This window comes from Apaloderma vittatum, unplaced genomic scaffold (assembly GCF_000703405.1).
Source record: "Apaloderma vittatum isolate BGI_N311 unplaced genomic scaffold, ASM70340v1 scaffold15438, whole genome shotgun sequence".
NCBI lineage: Eukaryota > Metazoa > Chordata > Aves > Trogoniformes > Trogonidae > Apaloderma > Apaloderma vittatum.
Window position 1 is genome coordinate 34707 of NW_009730353.1, and position 16532 is coordinate 51238.

At 43.0% G+C, this 16532-nt stretch overlaps 1 protein-coding gene across 1 annotated transcript in view; it reads right to left on the minus strand.

Moving 5' to 3' along the window:
• LOC104277959 (nesprin-2-like) overlaps positions 1-16211 on the minus strand; it is a gene marked incomplete at both ends in the record, with an annotated part of 49272 nt that extends 33061 nt beyond the window's left edge. The window contains 9 exons of the mRNA XM_009874778.1: positions 555-667; positions 2821-2988; positions 4372-4410; positions 4827-5060; positions 10455-10559; positions 11405-11524; positions 12846-12920; positions 13500-13694; positions 16086-16211. Coding sequence (XP_009873080.1) covers positions 555-667; positions 2821-2988; positions 4372-4410; positions 4827-5060; positions 10455-10559; positions 11405-11524; positions 12846-12920; positions 13500-13694; positions 16086-16211 — 1175 coding nt within the window. The remainder of the gene's footprint in view (positions 1-554; positions 668-2820; positions 2989-4371; positions 4411-4826; positions 5061-10454; positions 10560-11404; positions 11525-12845; positions 12921-13499; positions 13695-16085) is intronic.
• Between the last annotated feature and the right edge of the window lie 321 nt (positions 16212-16532).

Here is a 16532-nt window from a genome sequence, read left to right on the forward strand (position 1 = left end):
AACCGGAGTGAAGCCAAGTGTATGGATGACCTTTAATCCAGACTTTGATACGTTTCTTTGGGCTTTTCCCTTCCTGTGAAACACTCTAGAGACCTGTTGGCAGCCTCCCTCTCTGAAAGGACAATATGGGGAGCCTAGTCCTGTCGCACATCTTGGTTCCATCCTAGAAGGTGCATGAGCCCAATACCCCCTTTTCAAAGATGCTCCCTTTAAAGCTGGCTGGAAATGTCCTTGCATTTGTACAGCAATGGCTGTGAACACAGACACTCAGCTTGCCTCTGGATGGGCTTGCTTTGATTTATGGCAGCTGTCAGTCCTGCCTGGTATCATGACTGACTCTAAACACTGGAGTCAGCTCAATATTGAAGAGGCTGTCACATAAACAGGACTCCCATTTTTCTAGACTGTTAATGGCAGAAATCTCCCAGTTCCTGTCATTTTTTCTAAAGGCACACATCCCTGCACAGAATCAATGGCGCCACCACAAAGTTTCAGGTTTAAAGGTTTAAGCAGTTTTACGTCACTCAGTCTGGCAACTGATTGTTATTTTGTACCTTGATTCTAATTTCTGAGTCACACTGTCCTCCAACTGTGGCTGCATTTTTTCCACGCACGACTCAATGAAGTCAATGAGGCTTTTCTGCTCAGTTGCTTTTACTTTTGGATCCTGTGCACAGAGAATAGCATGAACAGTAAAATCAGTTGTGTGTGCTGTATTAATCTGAAATGATGATTCCGCTTTTCCAATCACATTTTACAAGAATTTATTTAGCAAAGAAAATAAGAATACACTGGTCAGAGCAAAATGCAGTTTACGTAAAAATGAGTTTATAGAAACCCACATTTTCTGAAAATGTGTATTTTTACGGAACATATTTCTGCCTGAGCTACATTTTTTAAAAAAAACTCCATCAGTCAGAAACAAATTGCGCACATATGGAAATTTAAAGGCTGTTAACTGTCATGCTTATATAGAGAAAAATGCAAGGGAAAATAGAGAATATGAAGCTGAGTTCCATTAGTTAAAAACAGAGTGTTGAGTGAAAGCGAGCAATTTTAGCAGCTCAAGCTGGATCATTTTCTCGAACTCTTTCTTAAGAGGATCAAGAGGGCAAGAGCTAATTTTCAGTTAGCAAAACAGGAGTAGTCTACAGAGCACAGAATATCACAGGACTTTTTTATTGTGTTAACAACAACCTTAAAGTCATTGTGAGCTAGCCCATGGGAAAACTTTCACTAAGCTTTAGCTTCAAATCCATCTTCGAAAGCAATGTCAGTCCATAGACTAAGATTTCATAATTCATCGGTGCTTCAGAGACAGCAGATTGGGAGAGGTGGGTGATGCCAACAGAATCATAATCCTACAAGCAAGTGTCAGGACACCATCCAGCTTTTTAGTACTACTAAACCTTTTTGAAATGGGAATTTAGGGGTGAGGCCATTCTCCATCCTGATAAACTCCCCTGATGTTGGAGGAGAGGGGTGGCTGAAACTTACCATGAACAGACTTGATCCCAAGAGTGAAAACTGCAGCAGGTAATAAATGTAGATGTCCCCCAAACTCACAGGGGACGTGGGGCAGCCTGGCTCCTGAATGGTAGGAGAATTACCTGTGGATGCTGGAAACCATCGTGCCAAACGAGTGGCTGTTCAGCAAGGGCAAGATGGGGCGTGCTGGAGCCATTTGAGTGTAGGATCTCAAGGGGCTGTGGGTTGATCCTCTCCCTGTTGTGAATCTGTAAAGAGAGACCCATTGTAGGAAGGCTTCCAGACTTGGCAAAAGGGCAGAAACCACAGGTGCAGTTTGGGCACATGGAAAAAGCAGAGTTGTCTCGGACCTACCATACATCAAATCAGCAGTGCACGAAACACACCTGCTACTCTTGCAAAGATTTCTGTCCTGTTCCATTTAACAAAAGTTCAATCCATTCTAACCTGCTGCTGAAGTTCCTGCATTTCTCTCTCTGACAATTACAAGGCTTGCTTTGATTTCCTCTTAGGAGATTAACTGTTACTAACCTTCCATTCTTATTGTTTGATCAAATTATAGGGATGTGCAATTTATGATCTTAAAGGTGTCTTCCAACCTAAACAATTGTATGATTCTATGCTTATAAATTTGCTCATGCATCTGGATTTTCTGTCTGTGCTCAGAGGTATTTCAACAGGAGACTTCACAAGTGCTAACTTTGTCCTGGGTCATGCAATGTCAAAAAGCATTTAGACTATGCTCCTCCAGCACTGGAGAAACTGTGGCTGCTCTTACACAAACACATCAGGTGGGCTCTTCTGGCCCCTTGCACAACAGAGCAGCAATTAGCTCTGAAGCTGGGAGTTACTGTCTCACCCATTGGGAAATTCAGCAAAGGCTGTGCAGGAGAACACAGGAGAGCTGGCAAAGTCACTGCCCTTGCCATTTATGCATTTTTCAAAGAGAAGGTTACTGCTTAAAGGCATCTTTGCTGGGATACTGTCAGAGACAAACACCATAGCATTTTAAAAGCATTTAAAAAAAACAAACCAAAGCAAAAAAACTTGGTATTGTTTTCCTGTACTCCTTCAAAAATCTTGGTCTCTGTCACTGAGCACTTAAAGCAGAAAAGATGTTGTTCAGAGACTCATTAAAAGTCCACTACTTGCTGCAAACTACAAATAATTATATAGCACTGTAAAGTAGAAAAACAGCAAGTCTGACATTTCCAATTGATTTTTCTCCCTTCCTTGCTTCACATGGTGAGCTCCAACTGTTCTTCTGCAACTACAGCACATTAAAGCACCACGACTCTCACTCTTGCTCTGCATACCATTCATATGCCTTACCTGCTCTTCATTGTATTTGTCTTGAAGCATTATCTGGGCTTTTTCCAAATTGCACTTTACTTCCTTCAGCTTCGAGGAAAGAGCTTCTGTCTCTCGTTGGCAGTCTGCACTATCTCCACAATCTTCCAGCAAAGAAAGGACCTTTTGTTCAATCTCTGATAACCTCACCTAGAAGAGACAGCAGTCAATTATTCATTCTTATAAGTACAATGCTCCTTTCCTGATAACTTTCTAAAGTCAATGCTCACACTTCCTGTGTCTGAAAAGAGTAGAAACATACAGGCAAAAAGAGAAATAGTTACAAACCCCCTAGATTTTCTCCAGTAGAATCTCTTTTTATTCTGAATAATTAAATAAATTTTATACAGAGTCAGTCTTAAAACAGTTTCAAACAACAGCCTCTGCGGGAAGTTATATTAACTCATATATGGAGTAATAAAAGAGGAGCGTACAAATGATAGACTTCACTTGGATTCAACCAAGACGACAACACACCCCAGTGGGGGAGAAGGAGGCAGCACGTGGACTGATCACATCATCCTTTGGGAGGAATGATGCTGAATTACCAAAACACAGTAACATTACCATCTGTCAGCCAGGCCATTGTAAACTGTTGGGATCTAGTTCTTGATTCAACCTACTGTGAATCAGAGGGCACATCTGCATTACATTTTTCAGGTGAGTGTGCGGACAGGTAACATGACTCAACCGCAAAGTAACCAACTGCAATAAATGAACTGCTTTACGTCATACATCCGTACGCAGAGACTGTTTCTGCTTTGTGCTATGCGCGTTTTTCTATATAGAATCGACTAAGTTTGAAAAACTTCCACCTCCAACAAATTCACATTTTTAACATTGAGTCAAACTGTTAAAAGCCCACAGGATTTCAGCAGCGCTTACCACTACCTGAAGCCTGCTTGTTTTCACCTGTGGAAGCCTATGCTGACATGAACCCTGAATGGGATCCAGACCCAGCCAGCTACTTGGGGGCATTCAGAATCCTAATTCCCACAGAGTTCAGCACCTGAGCACTTGGCTGATGCACATCCTAAACCCAGAGGCACTTCTTGGCTTGGACTCACTTCCTACTGAAAAAACCCCACCCACCTCCACCAACAAAACAGACGAAAATGTCTCCTAATAATTTAAAATGGGAACATTCTGGTATTGGCTCCTTCAGGATAAGTGAAATTTGTTGCTTTAGGTAGACTCAGTGCTTGAAGCACTGGTACACCAGACTGGCACCACAGGGAACTTCCAAGTGGCATGCCTGCACATTTTCTTTTAATCAGCACGCCAGTTAAAAAGCTACTTGCCAGGACTCCCACCCACCCCAGCCCCTCATGCCAGTCCTGTTTCCCTCAATCCATTTTCACCAACGGGTACCACCCACTACTTTCCTTCCGCTGGCCCCAGGGCGAGCGGTTGCCCTAGCAGTACAGCAGTAGGTCCAAATATTGCCACTGCTTACAGAGGGCAAGGCAAAAGCCCCTGTCTTTGCACCTATGCTGGCAATTTTTTGAAAAAAAGCGTAAAAGAAGAATTTACCAGTTTGGAAGCAATCTTATACCAGTCTTTTGAATCACTCTGACAAGAATAGAAAGCGAAAATGTCAAAAGAAGAGAAAGATGCCTTTTTTCCCAGCTGATTTATCATGACTAAGACCAACAAAAAATTGCCATTTAATAGAAGATTCAACCTAAACTGAGCTATGTCTTTGAAAACAATCTGAAGGAAAAAAAGCTTTAAAAATACTCGAGGATTCTACCTAAGCTGCCTGGATGCATAAAGACCCCAACTCTAAAAATAGGTTTTTGAACTAAGCCCTTGGAACGCTGCACCTGAAACTGAAGCCAAGCGGTTACGGTTACCTGTTTTCTGCACAGTGTAACGACGCTGATTAAGCCAGGTGAGAAGCAGTAAGCACGGCTCTTCTGCAGACACACACCCCAGGGAAAGCAACTTGTCTGGATGGCAGCAGCAAACCGACTGCTCTGTCTTACCTGGCAATCAGCAAGCTCCAGCTCCACCATCTGCTGCATTTTGGGGCTCTGGGGGTCTGACCTCAGGGACACTTTAGTTTTGTTTAGCCATTGTTCCAGCTCGGCAACCTGAGCCTGGCAGACCTGGAGGATCGTTTCCGGCTCGGGCCTGCCGCCATCCAGAGCTTCCTCTGAACCTCCCACTTTCCCTCGAGAGTCACGGGCAGAGTTGGGGACAGGAGGCGGCTTGTCACCCTGAAGCAAAGCACATGAAAGAAACGTGGTTATCTATCTGGTTTTCTCTTATTTATTTTTCTTTCTTTCCCCTCCCCATACCAGTGGGAAATGTTTAACTTGCAGGCTCACAGAGCTCTGAAACCACTCTCAGATTTTAAAAAAAAAAAAAAAAAAGAAGGAAAAAAGAAAAAAGAAAGAGAAACTCGGCAGCCAGGCGATGGAGGGGATCTGGTGTAACAGGTTTCCAGGCAGCGATTTGCATTAGCGCAGGTTTACCTGGGCGCAGGCAGTGGGGTGACTCACCCTTAACCAGTTCTCCCCCGAGGAGAGATGTTTCTCTGTGGGAGTCGGATGTAAAAGCAACGCGCGGCTTAAAGCTGCAAAGCAAGCTCTTGGGGCAACGCTTACAAGCTACTTGCGTTCGTTCGGTTCCAACAGTCAAACGTGCTTTATTCGGGCTCTAGGTCACGCAAAACCAAACAGTGTGTGTTTAAGCACGTCTTACGTAATTCTTATTTGCCCTCCTTTAAGACGCAATTCTGTGATAAGGAAAAGTCTAAAGTGCTTGGAGATATCAACAGTTGCTTGGAAGGCTGCACAGGTCTGTATATACCTCCACACGTGCAAACACTGGTACTTAGTAAGTAAATCAAGCACACCACCACAAGAACAAAACCACCTGTACGCTCCTGAGGCTCTAGAGCACACATTCAGACAACTGACTTGATTTGTGGTAGTGTGCAAGCTCCGTGTTAAAATAAGCTTTGGCAGAAAATCAGAGAGCAAAAATGCATTGTTTCAGCTATCAGTGCCCTGCTTTAATCACTACTGTTCTAGCACAGGATGGTGCCATTATAGAAAACAAATCCAAATGTACAGATCCTAGAACAGTCCAGATATGTCTATCGAGGTCTATATGACTGAGGAAATATGAAAGTACAGCTTTATTTCAACCTCCACCTGAAATTGCCAGCTCTAGATCTAAGTGGGCTTGTTCTAGTTCAGTCATTTAAATAACAAAACATTACACGTGTACAACACTCTGCATGACCTCCTTCTGTCACACATGCATATGTACATAAGCATTTACACTTATAGCAAGCTCTGCCTCTCCCCAGATAGACACTGTTACTGTAGTAAACTTTATCCTCTTCCTCTGCAGAAACAGAAACTCAGATATATAGTCAAATTAGCTGAATAAAGTAAACCAATATAATTTGCACAGGTGTTCATGCACACGTGATGCATTCCTGTGTCAAGACCGAGACCGTGGAGGCACAATGGAGTGGACAATCAACTCGCAAACAGTAGAATCACAGAATGGTTTGGGGTGGAATTGACCTTGAATAGTCATCTAGTCCAAACCTCCTTGTGGTGAGCAGGGACATCTTCAACTAGACCAGGCTGCTCAGAGCTCCATCCAACCTGACCTTGAATGTTTCCAGGGATGGGGCATCTACCACCTCTCTGGCAACCTGTTTTAGTGTTTCACCACACTCATTGTAAAAAATGACTTCCCTATACCCAGTCTAAATCTAACCTCTTTTAGTTTAAAACTATTACCCCTTGTCCTATTGCAACAGGCCCTGCTAAAAAGTCTGTCCTCATCTTTCTTATAAGTCCCTTTCAAGTATTGAAAGGAAATAAGTTCTCTCTGGAGCCTTCTCTTGTCCAGGCTGAACAGCCCCAACTCTCTCAGCCTGTCCTCATAGGAGAGGTGTTCCAGCCCTTTAATCATCTTCATGGCCCTCCTCTGGACCTGCTCCAATACATTAACGTCTGTTTTGTGCTGAGGACTCCAGAGCTGGACACTGATCCAGGTGGGGTCTCACCAGAGCAGAGCAGAGGGACAGAATCACCTCCCTTGACCTGCTGGCCGTGCTGCTTTGGCTGCAGCCCAGGATACAGTTGGCTGTTTAATTGCAAGTGCACACTGTTGGCTCATGTCTAGATTTTCATCTACCAGTATCCCCAAGTCCTTCTGAACAGGGCTGCTCTCAATCCCTTCACCCCTCAGCCTGTGTCGATACTGGGGGTTGCCCTGACCCAGGTGCAGGACCTTGCACTTGGCCCTTGTTGAACTCATTCATGAGGTTCACATGGGCCCACTTCTCGAGCTTGTCCAGGTCCCTCTGGCTGGCATCCTGTCCCTCTGATGCGTCCACTGCACCACTCAGCTTAGTGTCATCTGCAAACTTGTTGAGAGTGCACTTGATTCTCCTGTGTCATTGATGAAGATATTAAACAGCACTGGTCCCAATATTGACTCCTTATGGACACCACTCATCACTGATCTCCATCTGGTCATTGAGCCATTAACCACTACTCTCTGGGTGCGAGCATCCAGCCAGTTCTTTATCCACCAAACAGTCCATCCATCAAATCCGTATGTCTCCAATTTAGAGAGAAGGATGTTGTGGGAGACCATGTCAAAAGCCTTACAGAAATCCAGACACATGGTATCTGTAGCTCTTCTCTTGCCCACTGATGTAGTCACTCCATCACAGGAGGACACCAGCTTGGTCAGGCAAGACTTGCTCTTGGTAAAGCCATGCTGGCTGTCATGAATCAACTCCCATCCTCCATGTGCCATAGCATAGCTTCTAGGAGGATCTGATCCATGATCTTCTCAGGCACAGAGGTGAGGCTGACAGGTTGGTAGTTTCCAGGGTCCTCCTCCTTTCCACTTTAGAAAAAATGGGTCCAATATTTCCCCTTTTCCAGTCACCAGGGACTTCACCTGACTGCCATGACTTTTCAAATATCATAGAGAGTCCATGACTTTTCAAGTATCATGGAGAGTGACTTGGCAACTACATCAGCCACTTCCCTCAGGACTCTGGGATGCACCTCAACATGTCTCAGACTTTGGTATGGTCCATTTCAGAGGTGTGGGAAGTGGTTGCTAGTGAAGACCAAGACAAAAAGAATTGTTCAAGTACCTCAGCCTTCTCCTCATTCTCTGTTACCATTTCGCCAGTTGTGGTCATCAGGGGGATATGTTTCCTTTGATTTTCCTTCTCTGACTGATGTGCCTGTAAAAGCCTTTCTCTCATTTGAGGTATTTGACTGTTGTTTCCCTGTTAGCTTCTATTACCTCGGAAGCCCCTGACCCATCTGCATAAGACTTCAGATGTGCTCCAGTGTATCTAAGATGTCTCAGAGCAACAGGCTGAGGGCACTCCCTAGCACCCCACCCCCCAAACCCTGGCATGTCACCCCAGATCTTCTCCTACACATCTAGTTTAAAGCTCTGTAAATGAGTCCTGCTGGCTCATGAGTAGACCCTCTTCCTCCTTTGAGACAGCAGGCTTGATGCCATGTAGGCCACTCTATTACTGAAAAAAACGCCAAAATTGTGGTGGTGACATCAGCCACAGAGCCAGGTATTTAAAAAATGGATCCATCTGTTTCTTCCAATGTCACTGCCTGCAACTGGAAGGAAAGAGGAAAAACTAACCTGTGCTCCAGACTCCCTCATCCACTGTCCCAAGGCCCTGAAATCTCTTGTGGCTGCCCTTTGACTATATTTTATGGCTTCATCATCACCCATATGGAAGAGCAATAATGGGTAATAGTCCAAGGGCTGTATCAGGCTGTGAAGCTTCCCAGTGATGTCCTTAACCCAGCCCTAGGGAGGCAGCAGCCTTCCCTAAAAGAAAGGTCTGTCCAGCATCTTGGATCCTCTGTTCCCCTCAGAAGGGAGTCACCTACAATTATATCATGTCTTTTCTTCCTTATCCAGTAACTGAAATGTTTTTCTGGATCCTAAATTGTGGTTTAGGCTGCTATAACTGAATTTGAAAGCAGGTATATTTGCATGGGAGGGACAACATTCTGTAGGGAGAAAATGGTATCATTTAACAATCGCTAAGATAGCAGGAATTAGTTCATTTCAGTATGCAGTTAAGGTCTTAAATGGAGACAATAAATATAATTGACTTCATAAATCTCACACATACACACTTCTCTAGGGAAAGCAAATAGATTCGCCATTTATAAAAAACAAGTATCTTTCTGCCTCTATATAGTAAATAAATAATTACTATCTATTTTTTAAAAAAAAATTTTAAAATATCACTCCCTACAGTAAGTTGCGTAGCATGTGGAAATGTCAAATGTAGCAAAACACTGAAGTGGAAAAGATGTTGCAAGCAAAAAAGCTGTCTGGCATGGTTTGAGGAAAGAAGACCTCCTCTAAGAAATTTGTCTACTTGAGCAGAGAAGAACGCTGGTCACAGCCTGACAGCGCGCTCTCCACAGACCCGCTGTGTCCGGCTCAAGAAACTGCCCCACTGAACTTCTGTATCACTGGGTCCAACAGGCTGTGGGTGCTCCTGATGGCAAGATGCTGACAAAACACAGTGGTGACACACAGAGGTACCAGGTGGGTGTGTGTTGCCTTGTAAGGCTCCTGGAAACCCCGGATGTTCAGCTGGGGGCTAAGTCTCTTGCATAGAGGTGTCTAAGCTCCCATTATCCTCAATGGCGATTTCCTCAGTGTAGCCAGGGGTTCAGATCAGCCTAAGACAGAGGAGTAGTCGAGCCTAGCTGAACCAAAAATACCTGCAGTGACTACATCTCCCATGGCTGCCAAGGGACCTTAGACACATCCTGCACATGCAGAGACCAAGAGCATCCCAGCACAGCAAAGAGAAAAAACACAGAGGTCCTGCATACAATTACACGGAACATATTCACACAAGGCTATTTGTTATGATACTAATACAGAATAAAATGTGCTGCTGGCTGGGTTTTAATAGTTTGCTATGGGTTTTTTTAACTATAAATTAAAGGTTAGGCATGATGGAAGAAGTCGGGGGGAATGGGAGACAAAGTAACCTGGGGGCTTGCTTCTGCCCTAGGCAACAATGGATTCTGTCTTCTTCCACACCCTAAACCCAGGAAGAGCTAAAGCTGCTCTGCTACCAGTCTGCTGTTCCTTACCTTCTGAGAGCATTTATGTCTATCTCCATGCACTCTTGTGTATATAATCTACAGGCTGCTGCCCACTCCTCCCTCAGCCTGTGTATGCCTTCTACAAAGCAGCAACATACAGAAGTGTCAACTTCCTTAATCTCTCCTTTAATTGCCACTTAAAAATCCCAGAGTTGATGTAAACACTTGAATCCCTCCATTCGTGCCTGTATGCATGCCAGCATCTTACTTCCTGAAAATACTTCATTTTACTCCTAGTAAACTGCATCTTCAAGAAGCAAACCAAAATGTATTTATTATTACCCAAAGCAGGAATATGAGGAGGCCCAAGGAGGGCTGTAGGTATCCTACCATGTCATGAATACTGCAACAAACTCCATAACCATAGTAGCATAACCATAATGAAACAGGGCCTCTGCCCACCACCTAGGTTATATAACAAGCTCAGACATATTCAGCCTACTTCAAACTCACCATAGCCTGTCTGCTATCACCTGTGCCAGGTTCTTCAGCGCTCTGCAAAGTTTGCACAGACTCCTCACCCTGTGTACTGTGTGATCCCATTATCTCATCAGCATCCTGCAGAGAGAGAGGCAACAGAGGAAGCATTTGTATCATTATCAGTGTAGTAGTGTAGATGTGGCACTTCGGGGCATAGTTTAGCGGTAGACTTGGTAGCATTAGGTTTACGGTTGCACTTGATCTTAAAGACCTTTTCCAACCTAAATGATTCTATGATTATTACAGAATCACAGAATTGTTGAGGCTGGAAAAGACCTCTGAGATCATCAAATCCAGCCTATGACTCAACACCATCACATTGGCTTTGTTGCGCTAGAGACATCTCAAAGAGCCGCAGCCACTCAGCCTGTAGTAGTCCTGGTCCAAAAGTATTCACAGAGAGAAGTTCTCTTATGCCTGTGACATTGGTATATGGAAACAAATAGTTGCAGCTATCTCACTATCGAGACATCATAAAGAACAGAGCAGAATGCCACCAAAATCGTAGTCAATTGGGTGTCTTAGATGTGGATTTTCTGATGTACAGAGAGAACTTCTTCCACAAATCATCCCCACAAAAAATGCGTATTTTACAGCCTTTCCAGGATTTAGTGAAGCAAATTGCTGCTGCCAAATGTGCATTTCTACCTTTGGAGTTTTGGTCAGCCTAGAAGAAATTAATATATAATCACAGAATCATTTAGGTTGGAAAAGACCCTTAAGGTCATTGAGTCCAACCTATTTATGCAACAGGAAAAGAGATTTAGTGTGATATGAAAGATGGAGGATCTGAATAAGGCCATCATGTCCTGCATTTCTGCAGTTCTCTTGCTTTGCAGACTTCAGAAATACCTAAGACTCGTGCACATCTCTTCCCCAAATATGAATTCCCATCCCTGTGGACATAAACCTGAGTGCGTTACCTGAACAATGCCATCTGACAAAGTACCGGAAGACCAGGAGGTTGCACTGCCTTCCTTGCGCTTTTCATCATCTCTTTCCAAAGGCCAAAAGCTCCCATCCCTCTCTGCAGCCGTACTCCCCTTTGAAAGCAGTAACAGCTCAGCATTAGTTTGTGAACAAGGAGTTCAGATATTCCTTCACGCAATGTAAATTCCTGAAAACCTTGAGTAACAGTTTGCTCTACTTCTGCACTGTTTATTTGGTTTTATTGTGTTTCTAATATTACACCTCTTCCCTTGTTCTATAGCTCTGCTGCCAAGATGAATGGCATCTGGATGACACTGACAGTTTTCTCTAAAGACCTCAGAGTATCCTCATATTTTTCACACTATTTAAAAAAAAAAAAAACAACAAGAAAATCTTTCTCCTGTCCCGCAAAACTTCTGTTTGTAAAGAAAACTGCACCAATGAAGGTGCAGAATCAGAAACCTTGAAACTGCATACACAACCTCTATCCAAGCTCTATGGACTTCTTTACACTGTGTAGTCATGGAGTTTCATTCTTGCCTAGCCTAAAGCAAGCCCTCCAATACTCGATCACCTCTCTGCCACATTTCCTTTTGGCTCTTGTTACAAGGATGTAGCAAAACGGCTAATCAATATCCACAGTAAAGACTTTGGAGACATGGAGATTTCCTAAAACTTGGCTGAGGCCACAGCCCGTCCCAGGAGATGCAGATGACAGTAGCTGGTCTCCCCGCCTGGGCAGTCTGTGAGCTGCTGTGCGAGAGGGCAGCTGGCCTGCAAGTGCACCAGCACTTCTGCACATTCTTCATTTTATTCGAATACATCTCATTTAATCCCTAGGGTGCAGGAAAGTGTGCAGAAAGTTTCATGGATTTTTTTTTTCCAAAAGCTAGTAACTTTATCATGAAACCTTACTGCCAGCTTTGTTCCTCTGCAGTTCACCTGGGCATTCAGACATCCCCAGATCCAGAGTAACCTGTTGAGCAGTGTCTCCCAGTTTTTCCTGTTCTCTGAGAAATCTCTCCTATCTTAACTTCATTCCCAATAATCTGCTCATGCCCTTTTTTCCTTAGGCTCAAACATACAAATAATTTTTGGCTATTTCTTTTAAGCTTTAAAAAAACTAATTCTGTTTGAACCCCACTCCCCATACAAACACTGGTATTTAGGCCTGTATTCTGCTACTACTACTTTCCTAAAGGAGGTATTACTAGGTGAGCAATCACACCAAAAGCAGGATCACACATCACAGAATGAAGTGGTGTGTAATACTGATAGGCTGGCTTGAGTGCAATTTCTTAATACCCTGGAGTGGTAACAGATATTTCAATTTGTTTTGAAGTATTTCAGAGTTACACATTTCATAATTTGTCCTGTACCAAGATTTGTGTCTTACATATACAGCTGTACATGTAAGATATATACTGAACTCACTTTGCTGTGCAAAGAACAGTCTTCTAATTCTTCATCTAAGGAAGGTAGAAGAGACATCATTCCTCTCTTTTTCAACTACAAAAATACACACAAAGAGACAGCCCAATTATTCATGACAAGAACACGAAAAGTCTCTTTTCCTCCGCCTGTAAAGCAAAAGAAAGTTAGCACTTGCGGTCCACTTTTGGAGGAGCACAGAACATCTGTCACCCTACATTTAAGTAATTGAAAGCTGCAGGTACAAAGGACCTCTGAAAATTTGGACTTTATGCTGTAATGTTTCAACATCACAGCTATAATTGGGACATACTTCATTTTTCTCCATGAAAACAGTTTACCAAAAATCCCAGAACAACTGGTTAACGAAAAAATCTACACATCAAGCATTTTGCTGTTGACTGCTTGACGCAAATTTCACGCTGGATCTGCTCACGCTAAAAAATAACCAGAGGCACACCTCCCTCCTGCCTTCTCCTAGACATGCATCATACTCTCTCCTGGGATCATTCAGAAGCTCAAAGGGGAGAAGTAGAACAGAAACACAGCTGCAGGGGTGCTCCTCTCTCACATGCCACTCCTCCTGGAGGAAGAAGGATTATTTACATTCTCTCTTCAGCTCTTGGGTAAGTGATCACAATGTGGTGCTCCACTTACCTGCTGACCAGAAACATCAGTCCCAATCAAGTTACTCTGTGTTAATACAGAGGCTGTGGACTCATCTCCTGATTCAGGCACTTCTTGCTGTAAGTGCTGGTGAAGCTCAGACATTGAATTCTTCATCCCAGTAAGGATATCTTCTTTTCTTTGGCACAGTTTTATGATTTCTTCTTTTACAGCTTCCATTTCTCCCTAAGGAGAAAGAACATCTGTAAGCATCCATTTTTCTTACTTAACCGAACAGTAATGAAACATTTTATCAGTGATGCATCTTACTGGGACTGGGGCTGTTTCCCCTTTTTCCTTTTTGAGGGCATTGGGACAGTTCCCCATTGTCACTTCAGGAGATGTCCAGATCCATGCAAAACAGCAGCAACAGACTCAGCTCAAGACAGCACTTGCTGCCTGTAACGCAGAGCTTAGTAGTCTGGAAGGAAGTGTGAAAGGCTGGATAATTAATTCTGAGTAGGTCTTGCATAGTCATAGGAATATTAATTTCCTTCAGGACAGAGGGAATGCAGCTGGGTAACATTACTCGGTGTGTCAGAACAGGTGATGCTACTTCCAAGTGCCTTCTCTAGAAACCTGACACAAAATACTTGGGATAGCCTCAATGACGGCAAAGACAGCAATAAGGGTAGCCCAGGGCTGAGTCTTCTTTGCTGATGCCAGCCCAAGAAGGAAACACAAACCATTAGGTGGGTTTTAGTAACAAAACTATACCATGTATTTGAATGTGATATTGGGAGCAATGATCCCCAACAAAATTCAAGGAAAACATTTAATTCTTTGTTGGGTTAAACAATAACCCAAATAACTCTGCACTAACAAAGGGGAAAATAAATCTGTCGTGGTCTCCTCTCTGGCTGTGACTATTGCTCTAGCCAGTGTTCTTCCCTTAGGGTGTGCTGCTAGGGCCTTTCCTTACCACCCTGTCACCAGGTGAGCAAAGAAAGCATAACAAATAACAGAGTAAGATAGAGCAAGGATAATAAAATGCCCCACTCCCTTCATTACCGAAAGTGCTAAAGCTCTTTGAAGCACTGTTGCTTGCTCAGAAAACTGAAATGTGGCTAAATACCCCATTGCATACTGGGCTCAGTCCATCCGAGCAAGCTTGAAATAATTCCAGTATCATGGTGTGAATAATACTATGCAAGTAAAAATCTGTGACAGATGAAAACAGTAAGATTGCTGGCTCTGCCTCGACTACAGCTTCTTCTGTTAGTCACACTAGTGTGACTGCATGACGGGGAAGGCAGAGGCAGGAACTCCAGCAAATTTTCAAACGACATGGGAACTCTGCACAGATGAGGATTTTTTTTCCTTTTGTACACTGAAACCCACAAGATTAAATCTTCCAAAGGTACAGGAAAGAAAAAGTCATTGGAATTAAGAAAGAGCCATCCCAGATAATTTAGCTTATTTTCATAGAAGTCCACTAAAAATAGTATTTCTATTTGTTTCACTGCAGGAGGAAACTTCACAGCATACATTTACCAGCTACTGCTTTGCAAACTTAACTGGCCAAAAACCTCCTCAAACCCCAAATCTGAACTATACGATCTTTAAGGTGCTTTCCAACCCAGCCATTCTATGATTAATATTACTTCTTCATCTGAAGCCCTTTGATAAGATGGGCAATTCCATTGCCTGCTTCTATTCATGACATGTTACAACTGTAAACAGCTTTTTTTTCTGAAACAAAACCTATTAAACAGAAAGTCCAACACTCAATGACAAAAACAAGGAAGAATCAGGAAATGAGTCATGTTTAGTACCAGCATCAAACCTCCAACATCCAAACACCTAAAAGCAGAGCAGCTGTGTACTTAGGAGCCTACCAAGTGATTATAGTTATTAGGCAAGTATGGTGTTGTCCTGGGTTTAGCTAAAAACCCAGTTCTGTATGTGTATTAACTTTATTGTGACTGACTGCAAAATGCTGAGCATTTCAGAGGCACTTTAGAAATAGCTATTACGCTTAATTAGTCATTTCCCGACTTATGCAGTGCTGTCCTGAAAGCGTATCTTATTTTTGCATTAAGTAATCACTTCATCCGTTACAGAAAGCAGCCCACTGCCAGGAGAAAATCATAACACGTTTACCAGTTGATGAAAACACATTGTGGCAGTGAGGCTGAGGAAAGGACTTTAAAGAATCTAATCTATCCAAGACCACCAAGTACCATCGCAGAGTCAGTGATCAGAAATCCACTCAGTTCTCTCCTTATGCACTACCCCAAGCTGCCACCCAGCAACTTAGCAGGGTGCTAAGAACAGGCAAGCAAACGGTGCTGCATATTGTATCATGAAAAGAGCAGTCTGAGTTTTCTTTAGAAGTTTATATAGGTTAAAACCCCACATCAAAATCAATAATGGGTATCTTATACTCAACTTGCAAACTTATATTCTCTTGGCATATGTCAACTTAGGTATGCATTGTCATGCTGTGGCATTCAATTGTCAGCTTGACTGTGGCATGGAGGGGACGCACACTGCTTTTTCTCAGCACTCTGCAGCATCAGAATAGTATTAGTCAGGACAAGTAACAGACCTGAGAGAGAAAACGATGAAACTCACCTCTGGACAACGGGTCTTCTGAGCCAGTGGTTGATCTTCATGTGATATTTCAACCAAGTGGTTCTTTAAGAATTGTTTCAACTTTTCAATTTCTTGCTCACATTCTTCTGTTTTCTTTACAGCGTCCTGTGAAATAGTAATCCTCTTAAATAATGTTGAATTAAGTAATCAAAAACAGACTAGGCAGTAATGCAACAAACTTGTGCTGAAGAGTACTGAAGCTTCCTTTGCACCTAGAGTTACACATAAAAGAAACTGTGTTTGTTCTGCTAACTTTGCACAACCCTACCCTCACTAAGTTTATTATTCGCTCACTAAAGTCAAACAAACTGCTCTGTCTGTAAGTCAAAGTATGGTGGGGTATTCTAGCCAGGAGCACATCTTTGTTTATTCCAGAGCAGAGCTATGAAATGCAATATATATATATATATATATATACACACTATA